Here is a 26,399-nt window from a genome sequence, read left to right on the forward strand (position 1 = left end):
TGAGCTGGCCCTCGCGGGACGGGAGACCTCAGGCTGCAAGTAGCGCCCCCGTGGAGGGGTCTTGGGACAAGCCAGAGAGCAGCCCTAAAGATGGGAGCAATGAGGGAGTCAGCCTTCTCCGATTTCTTGAACATTCTAGCCCCTGGTATATGTGGCCTGGGTGGGCCAGCTATCAGGCCCTGTTCTTAAAGATTTCTGTTGGGCTAAGGGACTTTGCAACCAGCAAAGGAGCAAAGTGCCAGTGGGCCCTTCGTTCAAACCCACCATCACCACCTCTCACTCTCTCTCTCTCTCTGTATATATATATATATATATGATACATATATAGTATTTTTAGAGGAGGTGCTGGGGATTGAACCCAGGACCTCAAGCTTGCTAAGCGTGTGCTCCACCGCCGAGCTATGCCCTCCCCCTGCCACCTCTGTATTACGTATTTCTTACCTTCTCTGAGCTTCTGTAAAGCAAGGATAGTCAAGATAATTAAACAGGACAGCATGTGCTGGGCGCCTAGCACGTGGCTAGTCCTGGGCCCTTGACAGCTGCCACACACGGGCGGGGCTCCCTGCTGCTGGAGTCCCCAGGAGCTCGAATGCCTGCTTGCATCCGTTTCCCTCTACAGCTCGCCTAAGACAGCGCTCCAGCGTGCCGCGCTACACGCTCCATCCACAGCCCTCCTTGCTCTGTTTCTAAAATGAACACAGACTCTTTGACAACTTTACACACTTTCCGAACCTCGTCTCCAAGACAAACTAGGAAAGATTAACAAACAAATAAGCCAAGCCACACATTTAAAAAAAAAAAAAAAAAACCAGAGAGGTAAAAGGGTTATAAGAAAATCCCTGGAATTCTTGAACCCGTTGTCCCGGAACGTTATTGCAATGCAAATAGCCCACAGCAGAGTGGCTCTTCCAGCCTGGCTCTGAACATCGCTTGAGAATCATGTGTAAATAGAAGTGGGGTCTTACGGGCAGTGCAAACAGACCAGCGTCCTCTGCTGGTGTGGAAGTGCGCGCGCCTGGCGCGAGAAGAAGGGTTCCCACGGCCACGCCCAGAGATGGGTCCCTCCAGGGAGGCTGGCTCCGCCGCAAGGAGACATCTTTCCAGCCCCAGGTCCCGGGCAGTTCTGAACTGGGTGCCTTCATCTGCATGTTCTCCTTGACGCCTCACAACAGGTTTGAGAAACTGTATGTTGACACTGTCCTTTGACAGCTGAGGCTCAGAAAAATGACGTCCCCTGCTGGTGCAGCGTGCGTTAGGGCTGCTCTCGGGTGAGCGTCCGTGTGTTCCGAAGAAAAGACTTTGAAGACGTGGGGACATAGAAGAGAAATGTTTGCTTCTGATTATAGAAATGGAAAGGGGGTGAAAGGAATCTAAACCAGGAATTCCAAAGCCTGGAGGACAGGCCTAACAGGGACGTAACGCTTTGCTGAGGAGCCGGGAGGGCCGGAGACAGAGAGGTTTCACTCACAGCAAGTAAACCTCGGATTCCAGGCCAACATGAACAGTCCTTCCACCTACTCAGGGCTTCTCACTGGCCCTCCACCATCTCCGCGCTTCTCGTCCTTCCCTCCTCTGTCCCTTTCTTCTGTCTCCAGCTCTGGAAGCAAAGCCAGACTCTTCTGTGCAGCCACGTCCCAGTTGAGCCGTTCTCTCTGGTTGCCTGGGCTTCTGCTGACCCCCAGGCCTCAGGGCCCACCTCCCAGTGCACACAGTGTGTCTAAGTATTTTCACAGTGTTTGCTCTCCAAAAGGAGTTGCTATTCTAACTGGTGGATAAAGCCTTTTCCACGTGGTCACAGGGACAGAAGAAGAAGACAGAAAAGAACATAGACCGTTTGAGTGAGGAAACCGTGAAACGCTGCTTTGGAAGGAGCAGGAGGGCATCAGTGTCATGAAAAGGCACCCCTAGCAGGACGTCCTCTCTCGGGCGCCCTGAGAAACCACTTCCCCCTCAGTGTTTGGTTCTTCGCCCCTGGAGCGAGGGGCTGGGGCTCCCACGGCCTTTCCTGTGCTCCAGTTCCGCGGTTCTCAGGAGACGGGGTTTATGAATGTTTGTCTTGCCTCCACCCTGTTCCGAATCAGAATATCACAGAGAAAAGCTTTCCAAAGGCATTGTTCATTTTTAATTTTTAACCGAGCGGGAGATCTTGTTGTGTCGTCTGTCTCGGTTCTGACGGCGTTCACTTGGCTTTGGTGCGCAGTTGGAGAAAAGTAGAAAGAACATGGAGTAAACGGAAAGTGACCTGAAAAGGCAGGTAATCTCAGACCGCACGGGAGTCACCTGAGGATGCTGCCCGAACGCAGGCTCTGATTCCTTAAGCCTGGGGTGGAGCCAAGGTTTCCAGCGAGCTCTCGGACGGTGCCGCTGCTGCTGGTCCACGGACCACACTTTGTGTGGCAGTGGGGCCAGAGAAGACCAGAGAGTGCTTATTATTCTTGATTTAAAAGAAAAGAAAATCAAAACAGAGGAGTGAAAAATATAATTTGGAAGGATTCCCATCCAAAAACTGGAATTAAAATATTTAGCATTCCAGAGGAAAGTTCCAGTGAAAGAGGTGAGTGAAGTGATGTGATTAAATGTAATGAACAAGTCAGTGGTGGTCGAGACCCCACACTCAGCCCTCTGCTCTAGGATGACTCCGGCAGAGGCTGCCTCCCTCGTAGAGCTTCTGCCTGGAACAGGCAGCGTGGCTGTTCCTCCAGGTCCCAAAGCCACGGACCTCGCCGCCTTCCCCACTCCACCTGCAGCCCATTGGTGGCTCCTTCAGCCTGACTTCGGTGTGCCCTTGCTCTGCATCCTGGCTCCAGCTCTCTGTCCAGGCCCCCACCCCTCTGTGCCCATCTTAATGTGGTTGCCTTCAGGCTTCTCAGCCTCTGGCCCCTTTCGTCTGTGTCTGCCGAGCATCCTCGGAAGCAGCGTTGCAGTCTGCCCTTTTCCCGCTCGAGAGTCTCGGGACTCGAGCCCTCGTGCTTTTGGTAGCCAGTCGTTCCTTCTCATCTCCTCCCACCCCTCAGGCCGGTCTTCTCAACTGTCCCTGGAGGGATCACCCAGTGACACGTAACCCCCAAAGTTTAACCCACACAGATTTTTTTTTAAACATTTTCTTGAATATTCTGGAAATAAAAGGCCCGAATATGCCACCCACCTTTGTAAAGGCTCCACAAAAACATTTGGAGAAATGAAAGTCCTGCCTTAACCACATGGCAGAAACTTGCACATAAGAGCACGACGAACGTGCAGCCGCCCTTCTTGTGCTTCTCAACTAGCGTTCCTTTTCGTGTTTAACCTCCGTTTCATGTCCCTGAGCAAGTTGGTCATGTGGGTGCCCTTTTACAAAGGCTTCTAGGTGCCATCTTGTGGAGAAAAATGCAAACAGGCACATTTCACGATGGGCTGTGGGTCAAGGAAATGACAGGAAGCCACGCCTGAGGCTCCCTCGTTGCCTTCCCGTCTCTGGATTCACCCGCAGTCCTGGGGGCCTTCTGGTTGGGCCCAGCCCTGAGGACCCGGGCTGTGTGCGCCCAGGGGGCCACGTGGACTGGGCCAGCGTGGAAGCAGCCCAGATCCCAGAGCACAGCTCATCAGCCCAACACACTGTGGCCTTTTGCTGGCAATCTGAATCTGGCTTCCAGAACTTTGCCCTTCGGAGCCTAGACAGCGCCTCTCTGCTCCTTTCTGCAAGAAACTTCCTGGCCCTGACCCCCTGGCAGCCCAAACCGCAGCTCCAGACAGATCCCTCCCTCCCGGGGCCCTACAGAGTTACAATACAATCTGACCAGGTATATTAAACCAAATTCTCTTTAAACAGAGAATTCACCAGTCAGCCTTACATTTTAAAAGTAAAGTGGAAGTCCAGAGGTTTCTACTGTTCTGTGCAAAAATATGGTCACCTTACCTTTATAACAGAGTAATTGTCACTGTCGTAATCCATCCATGCCCCCTCCCCCGTTTTAGTCCATTAGGGAGGAAGAGCATGAAAGAGAAGCCCTGGGATGTTAGAGTTGGGAGCAACCCCGTTCTCCAGGGAAGGCCGGCCCCGTGGGGGGAGGTGGGAGGGGGGTGGCAGCTCTCCCGCCGCACAGCACCCGTTCCCCGCGTTCCCCCACAGGGCTCTTCTCCCCAGATGTGTAAACGCTGCTGCGGGTGATCCTGAGAGAGCGCCGGTGTTTTCTCCCAGACGAGTCACTTGGTAAGGTGCTGGGCTCTAAGGAAACAGGATGAGGCACTGAAAAGGGACAGCCATGAGCTTGATGAAAGCCAGATCGCCAGCTTCACAACCACCTTCATTAAGGAAGCCCAGTACCTGTATCCCGAGGACCGTTTCTTCCCTTCAAACGAATGGTATTGTCAGTCTGTTCCCCGTTGATTCCTGTTTCCAATTTAATTTTGTCTACATAAAGCAAATTCCTCTGACTTTAGACATGGCAGGATTCTTCACATCAGGGCTGTCTCTCTCTCTCTCTCTCTCTCTGGTTTTTTTAGAAACAATTTAACACCAGAAGAGACTTAGAGATGATCCAGTTCGAGAAGCAAATCGGTCCCGTAGCTCTGACCCCTTGATTCCTCAACCAGCTGCTGTTTCATTCGGCCAGCCCCTCCCGTGCACCTGCTGCGGCCCAGGCCCTGCGCTCTTCCCGGCGCGTGACCCTGCTCGCACTGACGTTAGGCCACAGCGCAAGCTTACAGAGCTCTAGAAGGCTACCGGCCAGCTTGGTGGCGGTGAGAATGTGTTTTTTAAAACTAGATAACTGAGTATTCTTTGTTCATTAGCGTCTGGTGTTTACAGATGACTGTTTCTGCATTTCCATGAAATGGCCATTGTTTTAAAGCTTTCCGAGTGTCAGCTGAAACAAAACGCACAACCTGTACACTGAGAGTCATGTTTCATCCGGCGGACCTTCTGAGGCCTCGAGCCTGGCCAGTGGCCTGCTGGATTGCTCTAAGATTGTTCCAAAGAGGCAGGGAGGAGCCAGGGTACATAGGAGTATTTGCCACAAAGACCAGGAATTTGGAACATCAAAGGATGACTGTTAGTTAAAGAAAACCAGGTATCTGACATTAAGGAATTTAGCACTTTTCTACGTATGAGAAGGAACGAAGGTCTGGGCTCACTGGAGTTACTCCTTTGATCTGCACCTAGCTGTCTAGGGCCAGTGTCCTCCCCTTTCCCAACCTGAGTCCCCTCAGGGGGCACCGCCGATGTGCTGGCAGTGTTTTGCATTCACACAGGGGATCTGTGCCTCTAGGTGTGCCGTGAGCTTCGGCAGTAAACTGGCGCAGTGCTTCTCAGCTGGGGGTGGTTTTGTTCCAGGGGACATTCGGCACTGTCTGGAGACATTCTCGTTTGTCATACTGAGGAGGAGGGTTGCTGCTGGCATCCAGTGGGCAGAAGCCGGGGGCTGCTAACCATCCCACAGTGCGGGAGACAGCCAACAACCAGGAGCCGTCTGGCCCCACGTGTCACTGGAGCCGCAATGAGAAACCCCGGCCATGAGGGAGAAGAGCAGGCAGGAAGGTGAGAGGCTGGGCTTCCAGACGCTGCCGGCCGCTCTGCCGCCAGAGAACAGTTCTGCTTTTCTGCTTTTACATATTGGAGTTCCCTACGTTTGTGCGTGAGGTTTGGTTTGAAAAATACGGGGGTTTTGCTTGAAAAATAAAACTACAGAGGTCGGAGAGGAAACACCCTGCCTTCTGTTTCAGTTGAGATGCATCGGGACGGATCAAGTGGGCCGTGTGTGACCCGGGACGGGGGCCCGTCGGGTGGACGGGACCATCAGCCCGAGCGTCCGTCTGGCCTGCGCGGGGCTTGGCACGTCTCCCTCTGAGCACGTACTTGTCGTGTGGAAAGCCAGGACTGGGTCTGCCTTTCAGTTTAGCCCAGAGTTGGCTTTTTTCCCTGTAAGTCACTCTGTCCCAAACCTTTCAGGCTTTGTGGGCCGTGTTACCGCCGTCATGACCACTCAGCCCTGCTGCCACAATGCAAAGGCAGCCCTGGGCAGTAAGGGACCTAATGGCGTGTTTGTGTTCCAGTAAATCTTTATTTGCAGAAACACGCGGTGGGCCAGGTTCGGCCTGTGGGTGGCAGTTCGCCCACCCCTGCCTGACACCATGTTGTCACGTCGCTGGGGCCCCCTGGGAAACCCTCGCTGACCTGCATCGAGGGTCAGCCGTGCAGGGGCACGTGCTAGAGGATTTTAATGAGAATAACAACTGGAAAAAGTCCATCCAGTGTTTCCCGGAGGGTTTCTACATATTGTTTAACGATTTCCCTCTGCTGGACATTTAGGATGTTTTCTTTTTTTTTTTTTTTTTTTTGTTAATAATCGTGCTGTGATGAGCTCCTTCATACCAAAATTATTGGCTGTGTTTCTTATAATTTCCTTAGCGTAAATTCCTAGAAGAAGGATTCCTGGGTCAAACTGCAGATATTGCTAAACCGCTTTCCAGGAAGGTGCTATTGATCTACATTCCTAACCGGCAGAAGAGGGAGATATTCATCATACAGCAAGGATTTCTTTCAACAGGATGTCATGAATAAAAGGCTTGGCATTCATATGCATTTCCATGAACTGGCTCACCGTAAATACAAGTAAACTGGTGGTAGCTACGAAGCACTTTAATAATGACGCTCCCCCACACTGTTGAGACCGCGTGACTATTACGGCACGGTGATTTTTACCTGTCGGTGTCCCCTGGCCAACCAGCCGAGGCCGCCCTGTCTGGTGTGTGTGTTGAGCAAAAGCAGAAACATCTGCTTCCCATTAGGAAGCAGAAGCTCCACCCCCTGCATGCCTGGCACCAGCCGACCCTGCTGTGACGTCCAGGGGCCGCCTCCCTGTGAAGGTCACCACCAGAGATGTCGTCTGGGTTGCTCATTTCCCACGGGAAGTTTCGTGTAGGTTAATGTAGGCACACAAGCGGGGACCGTTCTTGGGCAGTTTCTCCCTTGACGGCTTGTAATGTGTAACATTTTCCTACAATTGCTACAAAAGTCCCTGGAAGATACGGCTCTCTGATAGCTGCCCAGTTGTCTTTGTAACAGCAAGAAATAGCTCTTCTGAACGACAGTGCATAGTGAGAAAAAAAAAAAAAAGACGAAATAAAGGTAGATCGGGGACCAGATATTTGTTTGTCCTTTGGCACCCGGCGCGTTCCGGGAGCAGCGCGGGTGAAGGAGCTGTGCCGGGGGTTTTCCTTCGTGGGGGACTTGGCCTTGCCTTAGCTCTTCAGACTTCTCTGAATTTCTCCAAACGCAGAAGAGAGTGTCTGTCACTGAGAAGTGAAAGTAAATGCTGCAGAAACAGGATGGGTCTGAGAGGTTACACAGTGGCAGGTCATGGATGGACAAAATGGGTAGATTCCAGATGAAACCAGCTCTGTGAAGACAAGGGCAAACCCAGTGTTTTCTGAGAAACCGCCCTACCGCGGTGTCCTGCTAAGTGCCTTCCCTGTGTACCTCCTCTCATTCTCCCAGCGGCACTACGGGGTCGATACTGTGCCACCCCAGCTGTAGGTAAACTGAGGCTCAGAATGGCTAATTAGCATGTCCGGTGATGCAGCGCTCCAAAGTGGCAAAGCCAGCACAAGACCCCGGTCCAGCAGACTCCACTGATGGCACGTTGGTGGTACCTCTGAAGGGTTTAGAGACATAGACCAGACTTCTGGTATGCAAACCAGAATTCAGGCCAGATCCATTTCTGAGCGCCGTCCCCTGAAAGATCTGGATGGTGGTGAAAGTGTTTTCAGCGCCAAGCCCAGAGAGAAACGACTCATCCAGCGTCACATGTAAGTCAGGGGCTGAGCCAGGACGATGTTCCAGGTTTCCGGATTCCCAGTGCAACATTCTTTCCATCAGTCTTAACTGCTTTTCCCGCTAAATGACGTCAGCTCAGCTTATCAATTACACAGTCTCCTTTCGGAGGAGAATCCCAGCTGCTGCAAAGAAAGTAACATAGGACATGAATCTAGACACGCAGTGAAATTTTGTTCATGTAAAAAATGCAAAATCCAAATAAGGGTCACTGTTGAGTTAATACGTTAGTTATACCAGTGTCAGCGGTATACGCGGTTTTGACAACGTGCTGTGCTCATGTGAGAGATGTCACCGGGGAGGCTGGCTGATGGGTCACTGAAACGCTCAATACCGTTTCTGGAATTTCTTGTGAGTCTTAAACTAGTGCAAAATACAAGTTGTAACAATTACTTTCTTAGTAATATGAAGGGAAGATGAGCTAAAATATTGACCCACTACCTGTGTGTGGAGTGTTGAACCCGTCAGTGTGGGAGAGACACGTAACGTGCTTGGGGCGTCATCGTGTTGGAAGGGGAGGATGCGGTCACTTGTGGGCCAAGCTATGACAACAGCGCCTTGAACTTGTTCCTCTGCACCCAGGTCACCGCCACCATCCACTCCTCCGACAGAGCCAGAACCCTCAGCACGACCTCCGGTCCTTTGGAGGGGGCAGTTTTTGCCTGGGGTTAAAGGCATGGGATTTGGGTTCAAGTCCAGTCCTCCTTAGTAGCAGCTTGGCCGTGGGCCAGTTAGCTAACCTCTCTTAAGTCTTAGTTTCCTAGTTTCTCAGCAATAGCACAGGTTGCTTTTAAGATTAAATGAGAAAACTGCATATTCAGGGGGCCTGGAGTATGACAGAGATTCTGTAAACATTAGGCTCGGTGGTGGGAGGAGTGCGGTGGGGGGAGGAAGAGGAGGAGGACAGTGATTCGAGCTCCCCCCACCCTTTGCTACCCAGGCGTCTCTCAGCTCCTCTTCGTCCTCCCACCACACCCCCAGTTCAGGCTGGGACGTTGCCACCTTCTCCAGACTTACACACCCCATTGTTAATTATCCACTTTCTACAGGAGAGTTGATCTGCTCAGCTTGATTTAGGGGAGGATGCAGGGACTCCTCATTGTCTAAGAGTGTGTGACTTTCTGCACGGATGTCTCAACGCCCCGGTTAGAATCAGATTCCCACAGGCGGGACCTGTGTCTGCTTCAGCCTGGAGCCTCCCAGGTGGCCCGGCCGGCGCAGTCCCTCAGCAAGGCCAGTGATAAAATGCATGTTTACATGTTTGGATCTTGTCACAGCTGCTCCTTCTTGTCCTTCAGAGTCTAGCCCGAAGATCACTCCCTCAGCTGCGCACGCCCAGTGCGAAGGTTCCCTCCTTGTCATCTGAGGCTCATAACAGCCTATGCAGGAAGAGGGACGGCTGTCACACATGTGATCCGCCTGCGACCTCGGTGCTGAAAACAAAGCTCTTGAATTCATGTCATGTGCACGGTTCTCATTCTGGGGTCGTCCCTCCTGCTTTGTGCACTGCATGCGGGACATTTAGCAGCTCCACGGCAACCCAGCTTCTCGGAGACCCTGGGTTGCCACTAGAACCCTAGAAGGGTGCTCCGTCAGCCTCTTGTCACCCCTCAAGGAAGGCCCACACACCCCTTGCTCTGACTTCTCTCTTCAGGAGTGAACCGTGGGTGCTCAGAGTCCAGAGACGGGCCTGCGGGACAGGATGTCACCTTTAGTCCTTGGCATTTCTTGTGCAGCCTCGTGCTTCAGTGAAGCCAAGCTCCAGGCTGTTGGACATCTCCCAGGAAAAACTGCTTTGCAGCCCTCCCTCCCCACAACCAGATTCATCCAGAGTGGCTGTGCTGTTACAGGAAATCTGGGAGGATTCTGATGTAACGTCTGATTTACAAGAGAAAATGGTGCTGTGTCTATGCTTGTCTGAAGCGATTCGTGGCTTGTAGTTTCCTTGTGACCGTCCTGTTCTAACTGGGCAGGGGGCTGCGGACTCGGGCAATGTCCATCCCCGCCGTCGGAGGCTCCTGTTCAATCCTGAAACATCCTGCCCACCGCATCTGTAGGAGAGGCTCACGGGACGGCCTGTTCTCCCACTCTGAGGCCCACCCCTCACTACAGCCAGAAAATGATCACCCAGAAAACAAATCTGAGGGTGGCCCTCGCCTTTTCTGACACCCAGTGGTTGCTGCTGCCACTGGATAAAATTCTAAGTCATCCCCCTGGCGAACGAGATCCTTAACACATTCAGCTAGATTCTCCGGCCTCCTTCCATCCCTCCCAGCAACCATTTCTGTGTGCGAGACGCTTACCTTCTTCCTCAGTGTTCTCTCCTACTTCCGTGCCTGGGTGCACATTGCTTCCTTTGCCTGGAGTGCCCTGAGGGAATGAGCCCAGTCTGGGACCAGTTGAGTCCGGGAGTCGCAAAAATGGATCACGATGGGGAGGAAGGAAGGGGGGAGATTGCCGAGCAGGGAAGGGAGTGAGCGCCATCGGCTTTCTGGTTCCTCTTGCTCAGTCAGCGGCAATCAGAAGCACCTCCTTAATTTGGTTAGAATCTTTCTTTAGCATCGTGGGGTCTGCTTTCCCAGACTTCTGTTGGCAGTGGCCTTTTTTTGTTTCAAATTTAAGCAGAACCTGGAGCGGGGGTGGGGGGCAGCGAGGGTAGAAACCCTGCGCAGAAAGCATTTGCCTTATTTTTCTGCTAAAATGTGCCTGGGGCAAGAGCAGGGGAGGAGAAGCACACAGCAGACATGGCGTTTTTGAAAGGATAATTGGCTGTGGATGAACAACTGAGATGATGTTCTGCTCTTGTCAGAAATAATGTTTTACAGAGAAGCTAGTTGCGAAGAAAGCGGTTATTACTGATGGACCGACGTGCGCTCAGGAATGTGGAAGCAATAATGCAGGCGAGCAGGGCCTGCAGAGAGATGCCAGTCAGACAAGAAGTCGGAGGGGAAAGAACTAGCACCTGGGGTGTGACTTTGCCGGAGGGTCTGACCTGTGGGGCCCACATGCACAGGCCCGGGACGCTTAACAAAAGCCAGAATGGTCTCGCTGCCCGCTTTGCCCCAGGGTGGGGTCTGACGGTCGCGCTCAGAACTGCAGAGCCAGCACAAGCCTGTGATTCCGCAAACACGCATCTCAGGTTTCAGAGTCCCATTCGGGTTTCAGGTACCATTTCCTGTCCCCATAACCCAGCGAAACAGCCCTGTGGTCCCAGTATTTCCTTGTCCAGACTGCAGTCAGTCCACTTCTGTCTGCCCACGGACATGTGACGGAGTCTTCTCTGCTCAGACCACAGGCCCTGTCTTTAAACTCAGGATGCAGGAATGTGGGTCCTGTGGACTCAGCCCCAGAAGTGGAGAAGGAGTCCACGAAGATCATTTCATCCTGTTCTGAGGTCTAACTGCCCTAAGAGAGACCTGAATGGGGAGGGGGAGGATAAAGCCAGAATATCTCGGGATGAGAAACGAGAAGATTCTTTGGGGGAGGGAATCTAGGAAGGTCAGAGTTCCTCTGAACCCGGGAGAGGTTGCCTACAAAGCTCCTGGCTGTTCAGAAGCACGTCGTCCGGTTTGCTGCGGTTTCTGGCCGCTGCTTCCCCGTAGCCTCTGCCCTGGGAAAAGGGCTTCGGAGGATTCAAGCAACAGTCCTACTGCTCAGCTTTTCAGAGCCACAGTGACCCGTGGGGGCCCAGATCTCAACCAGTTTGATTTCATTTCCTAAGAAACAGGGCCTGAGATGGCTACTTTTGGGGGGTATTTGGCCAAGTCTTCGCATGGTCTGTCATTTAGAGTAGAAATCTTGAGGACAAACCCCAGTTTTAGGTGCGGTGCAGTGCTCATCATGGTCCCAAAGGACGTCTTTCTGTGACAATCCCAGCACAGTCCAGCCTCCCCTCTCCAGAGTCCAGCGGTGGGATGGATTCACGGGACAATGTCGCTGCCCAACCTGTGGAAATAAACGCCCAGCCCCCACACCCTCCTTACTCCTTTTCTCTGTGTTATTTTTCTTCTGATCATTTACCACCACCAGGTGCACTCTGTTTTACTTCCTTGTCTGTTTGTGTGGCCCCCACCTGGCCCCTAGAATGCGCATTTCACGCATACCTGGAAAAGAAGTTCCTCGCCCAGAGTAGGTGCCCTGTGAAAACCTGTTGAACGAAGGGCAGAATGAGCTTCCCCACCTACAGGAGCTGAGTTGGGGGCAGGAGGAAGGTTGGTTCGAGACCCACCAACAGGTCTTCAGTCACCCCCGTCCCTGTCTCCCCCGGGTGCTCCTGACACGTGCTACAAGCGTCTTCTGTTTTCCACCTCTTGCAGAGCGTTGGCTGTGATGACTACCTGGGCTCCGACAAGGTCGTGGACAAGTGCGGGGTGTGCGGCGGCGACAACACGGGCTGCCAGGTGGTGTCGGGCGTGTTCAAGCACGCCCTCACCAGCCTGGGCTACCACCGCGTGGTCGAGATCCCCCAAGGAGCCACAAAAATCAACATCACCGAGATGCACAAGAGCAACAACTACCTGGGTAAGCTTGGTCTTCTTCCACAGGAGGCCCTCTGGCGCGACCAGTTTGATCGACTCCTTCCAGGACGGTGACACCGCGGTGTCTCCAAGTCCGTGGACACGTGGAAGGCGCCACTGGGCAGCCAAGGCACCCCCTGGCTCCCCCTCTGAAATGAGATGCTTGGGGGGAGCAAGTGAAAAAGTAAAAAAGTCCTTCTTGCAAGTAAACGTTTACCATCTACACATTTAAACCAGCCATTGTTCTTTCCAAGAAAAATAAGGTTATGAAATTGAGAACAGGCTAAATGGTTTCTCTGAAATGGGGGAGGCTCTTTGAAAAGCCAAGCGACCTGCCAGTCTTCTTCTGTTGGAATTTCGGGGGAGCGGGGCGGTTGATGGTCCTGTCTACCTTCATTCCCGGGGATCTAAAGCAAAAGCCATTTCTCTGTTCTTCCTGCTTCGTCCGCCTGGGGCAGCGGTCTGTGTGTGTGTGTTCTGAACAGCTGCAGCACCCCTCCGCAGCCATTTTGGGGAATAGCGTCAATTTTGCTAGATCGTTTTTAACCCATTTACCCACAAAGGGAGATCTTCGTTGATCCTTTCTTCTTGGGTTTCTGGCTGATTTTAGGCAAAGCAAGTCGTGTCCTGCAAGTTAATTTTTACCAATTCTAATTCATGTAAGCGTGCACAAATCAGTTAACTAAATAATGTGAGGAGAGCACTTTCTTAAAGTCATTTAATGAATAGCAGTGTACGTCTTTATTTTTTAATTATTTAACAGGAAGTTAAATAGCACAGACTATCCGCCAGGCACTATTCTTAATGCTTTGCAGGTATTAAATCATTGAACCCCCTCAACAGCCCCGGGTGATAGGCGCTAGTCCCCTCCCGATTTCATATATAAGGAGACAGGCAGTTATTGGGTAACTTGCCAAGGTCACACAGCAAGGGAGGGGTGGTGCTGGGATCCGAACCCAGGCAGTCTGTCTCCAAACGCGGTAGTCTACCAAGGCAGAAAGCCCGTGAGCACCTGTGGTACACCCGGGCCACGCGGCGGTGAATGGCTGCAACAACTGAGAGATCATTCATCCTGCAGATTGCAAGTACCAGACTCTCCCCAGAAGGTAACTCCAGACTCGAGAGCTGGACTCTGCAGCGCTCCCTCCTTCACCTCGGCAAACACATCCAGAGTCAGCTTCGCTCGGTTTTGCCGGTGGGAGGAGGAGGGATGGCAGATGGGCTCGGAGGCAAACCTGATTAAAGTGGAAAGCTGCTACCTCTGCTCTGGCAAACCCAGGCGCCACCGGGGTGGCGATAAGCCTGGTGTCCCCGTGAGCGGTTTGTGTGTTATTTTCATTTGCAAAAAAAAACCTTTTTTTTTTTTTGGCTTCCTTTCTTTTGTGCTATTAAAAGAACAAAGATTAACATCACGTTCCTAGAATGGAAAATATTCTTCACGGGATTATGTGGCGTGTGACTGTTTTCCAGTGCACCAGCAAGCCATGTCGCTTTTTATGAGCTTTGTGTCGTTTGGTTCAAATTAGTCCTACTCAGTAAGGGGCTTCCAAGCTGCGCCCTCCGAAGGTAAAACAGATACCCTGGGTTAACATCTACCGGGAGTCTGACTGGACACTGCTCTCAGAACCTCGGTGTTTGCATCCGGAGTATGGGAATAAGAATCTGGACCTTACCCGTGTTCATGAGGGTCTGAAGGACAACAGATGTTCAAGACCCTGGGAGCCCTTGGCACAGGTTAGCAGTTGACAAATGTTTCTGCTCTTTCTTGCGTCTCAGAGAGCTTATCAGTATGTCAGAGTTTCATGGAATCAAAATTCCCTAATTCCCTAAAATCCCCTTAAAAAGACAAAGAGGAGGCAGAGGAGAATGGAAGTACTCAGAATCAATGGAAGGGTGATTGAGAATTTCCTGTGCCGGGTGACCAGTGGCGTGCATGAGAAATCCAGAATCCGTGCAGTGTTGCATGGTGCCACGTGGGCAGAGGAGGGAGAAGGGCAGCACGAGGGCAGGGGGCTCGCAGAGGTGCTGAGCTGGGCTTCTGTGCACAGCCCGGCCCTTAAGCACCACTTGGGATGTAGCAGCACCCGGACAGCTCTCTTTTTTTCTTCTTCTTTCCTTTTATTATTGAAATACACTTCACATGCCATAAAATGTGAAGTGCACAGTGGACGGGATGGTCTTTTTGTCATCATGGGTGATGACACCTATTCCACTTACCCTGCTGAATCTCCTGTTCTGTGAAGTCTGTATATATATATATATATATATATATATATATATATATATTATATATATATTTTAGATTTTCAGTTAAGTTTTTTACTGACAGATAGTCAGTTACAGTGTGTCAATTTCTGGCGTACAGCATAACGTCCCAGTCGTGCATATGTATATACGTAAACTCATTTTCACATTCTTTTTCATTTAAGGCTATTACAAGACAGTGGATAGTTAGTTCCCTGTGCTATACAGAAGAAATTTGGTTTTTGTCTGTTTTTATATGTGGCAGTTAACAATTGCAAATCTCAAATGTACCCTTCCCACCTCCTTTCCCCCGGTAACCATGAGAGTGTTTACTACGTCTGCAAGTCTGTTTCTGTTTTGTAGATGAGTTCATTAGTGTCCTCTGTTTTCTTTTTATCTTTTTTTTAGACTCCACATATGAGTGATATCGTATGGTATTTTTCTTTCTCTTCCTGGCTCATGAAGTCTGTACATTTTAAAAGTCAGGCCACGTGCAGTTGTTTGAGATTACGTGTAAGCCGTTAGAGCACAGGTCCGTCTAGCTGTTTCTGAACTGTCCAGTGACTTTTCTTGCACATGACACGGTTTTAAACATGGAAACCTTTTTCCAAAGAGCTACGTGGTGGGTTTCTCCACAAGTTCCAGGTAATGATAAAAGTTTGGGTTTTCTTACCGTGTGATTTCTGACTATGTAAACTGTGTTTTGTAGAAAAATTTGACTTGATGCACAAAATTGATTTGGCTGTCCACACACATTTGTTCTGCAGAATAGGCAATATAGAGGAAATGAATATTTCAAAGGTGTATCATTGCTTTTTTTAAAAAGCACAACTTTAATCAGTTTTTTTCAGTTGCCCTATTGTTTTCCTGAATGACCTGTAGTTATTTGTAATAAAAATCAAACTTGCCTTGTGAAACACTTGGTATTTTATATGACTGAGTCTCCAAACTTGGTAAAGATAGAAAGTAGATTTCTATGAAACAGAAGGACTTGTATTATGAGTGCTGGAGAAGATGGCTTCATCACCTCACCTTTAAAGGTTTGTTTTTTAAACCTACAATATTTAAATGGCTCATTCTAGCCTGCTCAGTTAACAAGAGTAGTCACTCTATACATGTGGTACTTCAGCCCCCAAGTGCGTTTACATGCATGGTCTTTGGACTTTTAAACCTGGACATTCTTCACTTTGCATGCTTCAAAAAAGATCTGAGAGTTACTTACTAAAGTTGCAATTATTGACTTAGGATCTGAAAACTGAAATTAAAAATCTAAAACTTTGGAAGAATGTCTGTTCAGATCTTCTGCCCTTTTTTAACTGGGTTGTTTGTGGTTTTCTGATACTGAGTTGTGTAAGCTGTTTATACACTGTGGGTATTAACCCTCTACTTGTCATATCATATGCAAATATTTTCTCCCTTTCAATATACTGTCTTTTCATTTTGTTGATGGTTTCCTTTGCTATGCAAAACCTTTTAAGCTTATTTAGGTCCCATTTGTTTATTCTTGCTTTTGTTTCCTTTGTCTTAAGAGACAGATTCAGAAAAAGTATTGCCACAGTTTATGTCAAAGAGTGTTCCACCTATGTTCTCTTCTAGTTTTATCATTCCCAGTCTTACATTTAGGTCTTTTCTCCATTTTGAGTTTATTTTTGTGTATGGTGTTAGAGAATCTTCTAAGCTCATCCTTCTTCAGGTCGCTGTCCAGTGCTCCCAGCACCAGGTATTGAAGAGACTGTCTTTCCCCAGCGTATGTTCTTGCCCCCTTTGTCGTGGTTTGATTGGCCGCAAGTACGTGGGTTTGTTTCTGAGCTCTCTTTTCTGTTCCATTGATCTGTGTGTCTGTTTTTGTGCCGATACCAGACGATTTTGATGACTGTAGTTTTGCAGCATAATCTGAAATAGGGGATTGTGACCCCTCCAGCTTTGTTCTTTCCTCTCAAGATTGCTTTGGCTATTCAGAGTCTTTTGTGGTTCCATATAAATTTTAGGATTACTTGTTCTAGTTCTGTGAAAAATGTCATAGAGAAGACATACAGATGACCAACAGGCACATGAGAAGATGCTCAATGTCACTGATCATCAGAGAAATGCAAATCAAAACCACAGTGAGTTATCACCTCACAGCTGTCAGAGTGGCCATCGTCAAAGAGACTGCAAATAACAAGTGTTATCTGCAAGGGTGTGGAGAATAGGGAACCCTCCTACACTGTTGGTGGGAATGTAAATTGGTGCAGCCACTGTGGAAAATAGTATGGAGGTTCCTCAAAAACTAAAAACAGAACCACCATATGATCCAGCAGTTCCACTCCTGAGCATACATCTGAAGAAAAGGAAAACACTAATTCAGAAAGATACATGCACCCCAGTGTTCACAGCAGCTTTACTTATAATAGCCAAGACTTGAGTGTCCCTCAACAGATGAGTGGATAAAGAAGATGTGGTATATAGAAAATGGAATATTATTCAGCAGTAAAAAATAAAAAGAATGAAATTTTGCATTTGCAACAACATGCATGGACCTGGAGTGCACTGTGCTTAGTGAAACAAGGCAGACAGAGAAAGACAAATACTGTATGTTACCACTTGTATGTGGAATCTGAAAAACAATGAAACAAGTGAATGGCTATAACAAAACAGAAATAGGCTTACAAATTGAGACAACAAACTAGTCGTTACTAGTGGGGTGAAGGAAGAGAGAGGGACGAAACAGAGGTATGAGATTAAGAGACACAAGCTACTATGTATAAAATAAATAAGCTACAAGGATGTACTCTACAGCACAGGGAGCACAGCCAATGACTTTGAGTGGAGCATAATCACTAAAAATACGGAGTCCCTATACTGAACACCTGAAACTAATATAAGATTGTAAATTGACTGCACTTCAAATTTGAAAAACTCAAAAACTTCACAGAAGAAAGAGACATGCATATCAAACACCTTGGCTGATCTGTAAATAGTGATGGCACGTTCAAGCTGATTCTGAGTTTCTGGCTGACTTTGGTTTGACCATCAGGAATTGGACCTGCTGGACTCAGATTCCAAAAGCCTGAGTTCTGATCCCGGCCCTGCCAGAACTCACAAGGGGTCCTGGTCCATGTGGAGCTCAGAGGACAGGCCAACTCAGCATCTCGTGAAGCTGACTGCTTCTCCGGGCAAAGCGGGAGGAACCATGACATTTAATGGTGTGCAGATTTCAGGGGGTAAGATGTTTATCTGTCTCATTTTCAGTTGGAAACCAATGAAATTCTGCAGAACTGAGCTCCACTTTTCAGTGTTTATTTAAATTTTTCACATGCTCCAAAATATAGACTAGCTGGTGGATTATAGATTCCTGGATCTTTTTTTCATTGCAAATACTTTAGAACCCCTGTAGCTGTTGTGAACTACGTAGTCTCCTTTTCCACATGAGTTATTCTGCACCATGCTCTTTAGAAATAAAAAGTTAACTCTAATTTTATTAAAGTGATTGACATTTTATATTACTTGCCTCTTCCTTAATAAGATGTTGTGAAATCATTTCAGCTGAAATATCAAAGTTTGGCGTAGTTCAGCCAGCTCAGTTTACTAATGTTATTATGTAACAGTTAAGAAATCAGACATAAAAGCACACCAAGCAAAACCTGATTCTGCCGAACATGGTTGGTCTGCCTGCCAACATGTCACAGTGTCATTGAGCCTTAGACTTGGCAGAGGTTTTTTTTGAACATTTATAAGCTTTTAAAAATAAACTGGCAATACTTTTACTTTTAAGCATGTTTTCTTAAAAGTTTTAAACAATAAAAGTAGTGGTCAGCTTTATAAAAAAAATCAACTGTCTGTGATTTGCAAGCCTTTATTAGTTGAGTAGCTTTCAATCTGGGAAAGGGTAGAGTGTTTAAATAATATGATGTCTTACATTTGTATGCGATTAATTCCAAAGATTTCTTCATATGCGCTGTAAAAATTTTAAACAATACAGATGATACGAACAAAAAGGTGAAGTTTCTTCTCCATGCCAACCTCCTCGCGCTTGATCCAGCTGCTTTCAAGTGTGGAAACAGAGATAAGTGATGACTCTTAACAGTTCAGCGTGGACCTTTGTCAGTCACCTGTCACAGGCAGAGGCAGCCTGAGGCGTCCTCTCGGAGGGGAGTCCTGCCTCCTGGCTGGATGCTGCTCGTCGGTGCAGTGCTGGCGCACGAGAGGGGACCACTGAGCATTTTGTTTCTTATTTGGACTTGGTTCTTGCCTTTTCTTCAGGCAAGCTTTTATGATTCCTGTCCAAAACCAAATCTTCGCCAAGGACCCCCACCAGAGGGACTGCGGGAAGGCGCTGTCGTCTGCCTGAGCGCTCCCGGGCTTCGCGCTGCATTACCTGCTTTCCTCCTGGCGTCTGGCAGCGCGCGCCTCCGTGATTTGGGAAAGCTCTGATGTCCTTGTATCTGTTTACACGGCTTTCTTTCCACTTTTACAGTTGCTCTGCCTTGAAAAGCTTTCAGATACGCTGGACCCAATTGAAGCGACTCCCCCCCCCCCCCCTTCATGCTCCTTGTCTTCTCGCAGCTTCTGGTTTTCGGTTAGCACCTGGTCGCCTGGAAGTGCAAGACTGCTTCTGCCCGTCGGTGCTTGGATTTGCCTTTTGCTTTGTGGGGAATCGTTAAGCAGTGACTTGTTTTTGCTTTTACCTGCATCGTCTGTCTCAGACATAAGCAGATGATCCACACCTGTTTTTCTGCACATAATGGGGTGCTTTCCTCCAACGCAGGAAACAGCTGTCGAGCGGGCTGAGTCCTAGATTCTTATGGGGCTGTTTTGACAGCCCTGCCCCTGCGGTGAGAACAGCGTTCTTCCCCCACCCCAGCACCTCCAGCCGCACTTTCGGCGGGGCTGCTCACCGCTCCCGGGTCTCCTGCCTGGATTAGGGCAGCAGCGCAGAACGGGTACATGTGCACCCAGCGTGGGTGAAGCTGTCCTGAATCTGCCCACTCCCTAACCCACTTGGAAGTGCCTCAAAGCCTTTCCCTTTTGAATCAAAGTCTGGCTTTTTGCAATGTGTTGGATCACTGAGCTGCCACATTAGGGAATGAATACAAGTGAAGCCTCAAGAAGAGATATCTAAGGTTTGAACAACATTTAGTAAATACAGTTGACTCAACAGAAGAGAAGCAACAGCCGAGAAAAACAGAGACTTCCAGACCTCGTCCATCAGCAGCGGGGCCTCCCACGCTCCACTGCCCCGCGGTCCACGCTCTCTTTGGAAGATCCTCTGATTTCTCTCAAGGGGAAAAGCTTCAGAAATGGGAGATCTGCCTTTGGAGTGGTCCCCCTCCTCCCTCCAGGTCTCTCCTTCCAGACTTTAGGGCAAACCGAACACCCTTTTCCCCTCTCTCATTAAGCAGAGCTCCCGTCGGATTCTGCTCTTCCTTTAAGCCTTTAATTCTTGCTAATAAACCCCTGGAGGGTGCGCTTCGAAGATAAGCGTCTTTTCTCCTCGTTGTGGGCTGCTTCCGTCGGCTCTTGGCCCGCTGTTTCAGCCAAGTTTCAGCTCGTAGAAGAACTTTCAGCATCTCCTAATTCTGCTCTCCCCTTTCCCCACGCCAGACACTCTTCCTGGAACTAGAATCATCGAGATGACAGTGCGGGGAAGGTGCACTGTTCTGTCTGAATTGAGCGGACAGTCATGTCCTCAGAAAATGCACAGAGCCCCCCTCGAGCGTCCTTTTGCCCCTGACAGCCACGCTTCTCTTTATTTCGCTTTGGGGGCAAAATCTGTCTCCTTGATCAGTATTTAGTTCTCTCTTAATCTGGTAGTTACATAATCTGATTAAGTAAAACATTGCTCTTCATCTGACCTGGTATTCGTGCAGAACGGTGAGACAATTCAGTGACTATCTGTAAAGCCGCTTCTGTGTCTAGTGCGTTGCAGAGACGTGACTTGTGGTCCCTGCCTCCGAGGCACTCACCGTCTGTCTGGAAATCCTTTGAAGACTTTGTTTTAGAAGAGACCGCGCACCACGGGGGGACAAAGGATGGAGAAATTACTTCTAACAGGATGATCTGAGGAAGAGTAAGAGAAGACGGTTTTTCGGCTGGGCTTTTAGAGCAGGGCTTGGCAACCTTTTTTGGGAACAGGCCAGTTAGTAAATATTTCAGGCTTTGCAAGACATTTGGTCTCAGCTGCGACTACCCTGCCACCATAGTGAAAAAGCAACCACAGGAAATATGTGAGTGGGTGGGTGTGGCTGTGTTCCAATCAAATGTGATTTACATAAAAGACATAGTAAACAATCTTACGGTTACTGGGGAAAAGGAGGTGGGAAGGAATAAATTTGGGAGTTTGAGATTTGCAAATATTAACCACTATATATAAAAATAGATTAAAAAAACAAATTTCTTCCGTACAGCACAGGGAACTGTATTCAGTATCTTGTAATAACCTTTAATGAAAAGAATATGAAAGCGAGTATGTGTGTGCATATGCATGGCTGGGGCGCTGTGCTGTGCACCAGAAACTGACACCTTTTAGCTGGCTGTACTTCAATTTAAAAAAAAGGGCAGTCACCAAACGCAGCCTCCGTGCTGCTTGCCAGCCCCCGTTCTAGAGGCTGGCTGTGACCAAGATGCTCATAGACGCAGTCAGAAGCTGATCAGCACTTGTGTTTAAGGTCTGGGCGGGGATCAAGGATTTGGCTTTTAGCTGTTCTGCTTTTAATATGAACACTGACTTTCTGTTTTGTGACGTGTTTTTTCAAATGCTCAGAGACCCACAGACACAGAGACCCATTTCTGAGCATGGGGAAGTCTCAAAGAAATACAGACCCTCAGTAGTGCCAGCCCGGGGACTCTCCGGGCCCCCGTGACACAGACGCCTCCTGGAGGGACAGAGACAAGTTTCAACCCAGGGCCTCTGTGGACCCGCTTACTTGATTACAATTAAATAAGTTTAACTTCTCACCACTTTAGTCTCTCTTCTCCTCTCTCTTCAGTGGAAAAGAACTGCTGTTTCGGGACAGGAAGCCCGACCTCTGGCCAGAGCCGCCGCTGGCCCGGCGCTCACCCATTTGTTATATTTGCTTTTTATTGACATATTAATACATAGGGGAAGTCCGCAGTTCAGTCTGGTACAGCTTTGATGAATTTTCACAGAGGGAACACGCACACAGAACTAGGACTCAGATGAAGAAATGGAGCTTTATTGGCGTTCCCCCGGGGCCCCCCCGACACCCCCTCCAGGCACTAGCCCCCGCCTCCAGAAGGAACTGCTACCTTTACTGGTAACACCACAGATTGGTCTTCTTCTGTCTTTTAAAAGCCTCGTGTAAATATGGACTCATACAGCACACACGCGTTTATTTCTGGCTGAGGGGTTAGGGAGCCCTAAACATTTTCACGCCTAACTTGGAGAATAGTACGAAACGCAATTACAGATTTTTTTCCCTATTATTTAGCCAATTTTCTAACCCAATATTTTGGATCATTTATTTCTTCACCATTGGAATGTTTAGAGTGTGCAACATCCTCATATGCAGCCTAGGTCTGTTTCGTGGCTGCTCATTCTGTGCCATCTGTCTGTCAGATAAATTCCATACCACACTGTGACTCTTGTAGCTTTAAAATGCGTTTTAATATTTGGCATGGCAAGTCCCCCTTCTTTTGCTTTTTTTTTTAAAAACATTTTAAATAATCTGGCGTGTTTGTATTCCAGGTGAATTTTGGAGCCATTTTGTCACTTTTTTTTTTTTTTTTAACTCCTATTGGTGTTTTCCTGCGATTGTGTTACATCCACTCGATAAGCATGTATCAAGCACTTGTGTGCGCCAGGCTCCGTTCTGGGCACTGCGAGTGCTGCGGAGGAGAAGGGCACACCCCACTGCGACGGCACTTAGGTTCCAGGGGCCGAGACCAGAGACAAAAGAGCAAAAAGATCATTTCAGACGGCAGTATGTGCTATAAACAAAGGAAACAGGGACAGTGGAGAGCAAGTGACAGGCTGGAGGAGCAGGGTGCTGTTTGAGTTTGGTGGTGGGAAAAGATCTCTCAAAGGAGGTGACGCCTGAGCTGTCGCCCGCATCCCGCCAAGAGTGTGCTCGCTCTGTGCGTCGCTTTGGGAGGAGCAGGCATCGCTGAAGCATCCGGCCTGAGAGCATAGCGTGTACTTCCATTTATTCAGATAGTTTATATCTGGCAGTAGAATTCTGACATGTCCCATACGGATTCCCTGCATTTCTTGTGAAGATTGATCTCAGGTGTTTAATCGTAATCTGTTGTGGGATGATGATGGTAATGACGGAGGATGGAGTCGGGTCCGGTTTTATCTTCAGGTTGCTCTCATCAGCATGTGGAAAGTTATGGATTTCCCACACTTATCACTGTCCAGCCCCTTTGTGAACTTCCGTTAATTCTGAGAGCTTGCAGTTGATTCTCATGACTTCTCACAGTGTAACCCTAGCAGACAGAAACGATGGCGTCGCCTCCTCCTTCCCGGTAGCCACACCTCTGATTTCTTTTTCCTGATGTATTGCCCAAAGTTTACCAAAACTTCTAAAACAACTGTTACTAAATGATGACAGTGGGCGGGTATGGCTGAGTGGTGCAGCCCATGCTCGGCATGCACAGGGTCCTGGGTTCGATCCCCAGTACCTCCACTAAGTAAATAAATAAATACACTTAGTTACTCCCCCCCCAAAAGAACCAAATAAATTAATAATCGCTACCTAAAAAGTTTAAAAATAAGTGATGGCAGACATTCTTCACCCGTCTCTGACTTGAGTGTGAAGGCCTCTGATTCTCAGTACCCAGAGAGAGAGAGACGTACACAATAAATATTTTAACGTATGATTACATGCTTATTCTTGGATTGAGAAAGTCTGTTTCTAATTTTGTAAATGTCTTTACCAGGATGAGTTTTAAATGTCATTTTGGCAGCTATTTAAATTATTTTTTTCCTAAAAATTTCCTCTATTAAATCATTCTTGCGTGCCTGGAATGCAGCCTTCTTCGTCTTGCCCAGTGACTTCTTTTACTCTTCTGTTGAGTTCAGTTTGCTGGGACCTTACTTAGGACTTTTTAAATCTATAATTCATCAGCGAGACTGCTTTGACTTTGTGCTACTTCTTGAAGCTTAGGATAGGTTAGCTTTCCAGTTTTTAGAGTCTCTGGAAAGGTTTATATCATTAGCAAGTCCTTTAGGTTTTGATGGAAACGCACCAATGAAAAACATCTGGCTCTGGAATCTTTTTGAAAGAAATTATTTTTGGTAACTCTTAAAAATTCTTCTATGGTTACTACTAGTCTGTCATGGTTTCTTGTTCATCTTAAGTCAATCTGGTAATTTTTTTTAATGTCTTTTTCATGGAGAGCTGTAAATGCTGTCATAGAGAATTACACGTAAAATTCACTTAGCATTTAAATGTCCTCTGACGTATTGTCCTTTTGTTGTTGTTGTTGTTGTTGTGATATTGTTTGGGGGGCCTTATTGCTTTTTTCTTCATCAAAGTTGCTTATTTAAAAAATGCAGACTTCCAGCTACAAAACGAACACGTCACGGGGAAGTAGCGCACAGAGCGGTGACTGCGGAGCCTGGTGCATCTGAAAACCGGCTCAGTTACGAGTCCCTCGCGCTTCACCCACTGACCATGTTAAAGGGAGGTCCTGCCAGCGCACAAACGAGCAGCAGCCAGGGCAACGAGCAGTCGTGCCCCTGCCTGTCAGCAGGCACAGCGCTGGACTCACCCTCTTTCCAACATTTAGTTGAGGAAAGTGTCGTCGTCAGTTCCAAGCGCAGTGTTGATGGTGGCTAGTAAGCACTTGGGAATAAAATTAAGCTGCCAGCGTCTTACCAGGTGTTCATTTTCTGTAAGTGCTTGTTCTTGTGGACTGTTTAGTCCTCCTCTTGATGTTTCACGGTCTGCTGTTTTAAATAAGAATTTTGTTTCATAGGAAAAATTATGCCAATCTGCTTTACTTTTTCAAAGCTGCAGGGTCCTGGCTGTTTGGACCAGGAGGCCGTCACCAGGGGGCCTCGCTGCTGCCCCCGACAGAGCTTTCTGTTTTTAGGAAAAGGCCATCAGAGGAAGATAAGTTCACAAACTAACCTTAAAGACTGACATCTCAGAAATCGATCCGTATCAATCATCCATCAGTCAAAAATATTCAAGTGCCTATATGCAGATTATACTCATTCATTCATTCCCTCATGCATTCATTTATTCACTCATTCAACAGACGTTTGTTGAGCGGCTAAGCCAAGTCTGTTTCAGGCTACAGTTACAACTTCAGTTACAGCTTCTTGTGAACGTTTGTTTTGCTCACGGGTGCTCGTATGTATTCTATGTAACACTTTCTTCTGCCTTCTCTCCAACACTGAAAGCTCCTTGAGTGAATACCTGTATTTTCCCTTCTCTTCATAATGCTCCACAGCTCCCAACTGGACGCTCCACGTGAAATAAAGCACATGGCTCTGATTTCCTGACTGGTGGGAAGGGACGCCTTTACAATCCAGTCTTCCGCCTTAAGCCCCATCCCGAATGCTTCCCTCAATTCTCCAGTAGCTCCCCAAGGTTGCAAAGAATATTTTCATTTCTGCCTTATTTAAGGGTTTGTGTAGAATTACCAGGACCCAGACTTCACCCTAAAGATGAGCGTATTTACGCGTTCAAATGAACTAATCCTGAGGTAATATTCTGAACTGTGTCCTAACTTTTAAAGAGGCTCCATTATTGCATTTGATTCGTAAAACTGAAGAGTCAAACGCTAATGTGTAAAAGTGTTATTCCAGGTCATAAAATCGGTTCCCAGCCTTTCATAATCACTTCCAGCCCAGCCAACAAGCTTATTAGCAGAAATAATGGCAGGGGAGGGAAATTAAAACTTTCATAAATAAAAAGAATAATGCTCCTCCATTAAGTTACGTGTTTAATACCCTTGGTTGGTTCTTTTTTTTTTTTTCTTTTCGTAAACTGCCTGTAATTTTTTAAAACCTACTTTTCAGGGCAAAATGTTAACATCTTGGAATAATCACCCCTGTCTGCTTTTATTTATTTATTTATTTTGAGTCATTCCCTTTGACGTTTCCATTCCCAGTTGTGACAGATGTTCCAGAGCCACATGCTTCGGGCTCTTCTCAGGAACAAAGCCATTACCTGCTGCCTGTCCATCTCCACCCACAAGATAGCAGCCCATGAAAGTCTCTTGTCCACCCCCTGGGTGCCAGGCGAGTACCAAGGAGCCTCTGCTCTGAAGCTCTGCCCATTGGACCTGCAGAGACCTTCAGTGAGATTCTGATGGATAAACAGTGTGTCTAAAATGTGACCCCCAGATAGTAACCCTCCTGCTGAAAATTTCTGCGCTGTCTTCACCCTCCAAAAGCGCCGTCCTCCTGGTCTCCTCACCTGGGTGCGTGCCGTCAGACCAGGGGTGGACTTCAGAGCTGGTGTGTCCTTGCTGCTCTGGAAGCCACCACCACGTGGTTCCTTGGGGTGCCGGGGGCCTCTGGGCTTTGAGAAGCAGCACCTCAAGGAAGGGGCGGTAGAGATAGCCCAGGACTTGGAGCCTCAGGCAAGCCTCGAACTCTGTGCACCACCGGGCAGCTCTGTGGCCTTGGGCGTGTTATTTGAAGTCTGTGACTCTTCTCCTCCTGACGTGTAAAGTGGGGGCAGTCGCAGTGTTGAGAGGATTAAACGAGATAATGTTATATAAAGCTGCCCCAGACAAAGTAAGCTCCGTTTTCTTGCCTCCGCTCTCAGAGTTATAAAATCAGTGCGCCAGGAAGGAGAGCCGAGCATCCAGGCTCCACTCCCAGCAAGAGAGGTGTGCGGCCGGAGCGCCGGGAGCCTGGGCTGTCCTCC

General features: G+C 48.3%; 1 protein-coding gene across 1 annotated transcript in view; it reads left to right on the forward strand.

Annotated features, from left to right (window-relative positions):
* The window catches only part of THSD4 (thrombospondin type 1 domain containing 4), a 485,342-nt gene that overhangs the window by 390,694 nt on the left and 68,249 nt on the right, over positions 1-26,399 (forward strand). Inside the window, 1 exon segment of the mRNA XM_032469213.1 lies at positions 12,127-12,331. Coding sequence (XP_032325104.1) covers positions 12,127-12,331 — 205 coding nt within the window.

This window comes from Camelus ferus, chromosome 27 (assembly GCF_009834535.1).
Source record: "Camelus ferus isolate YT-003-E chromosome 27, BCGSAC_Cfer_1.0, whole genome shotgun sequence".
In the NCBI taxonomy this organism is placed as follows: Eukaryota; Metazoa; Chordata; class Mammalia; order Artiodactyla; family Camelidae; genus Camelus; species Camelus ferus.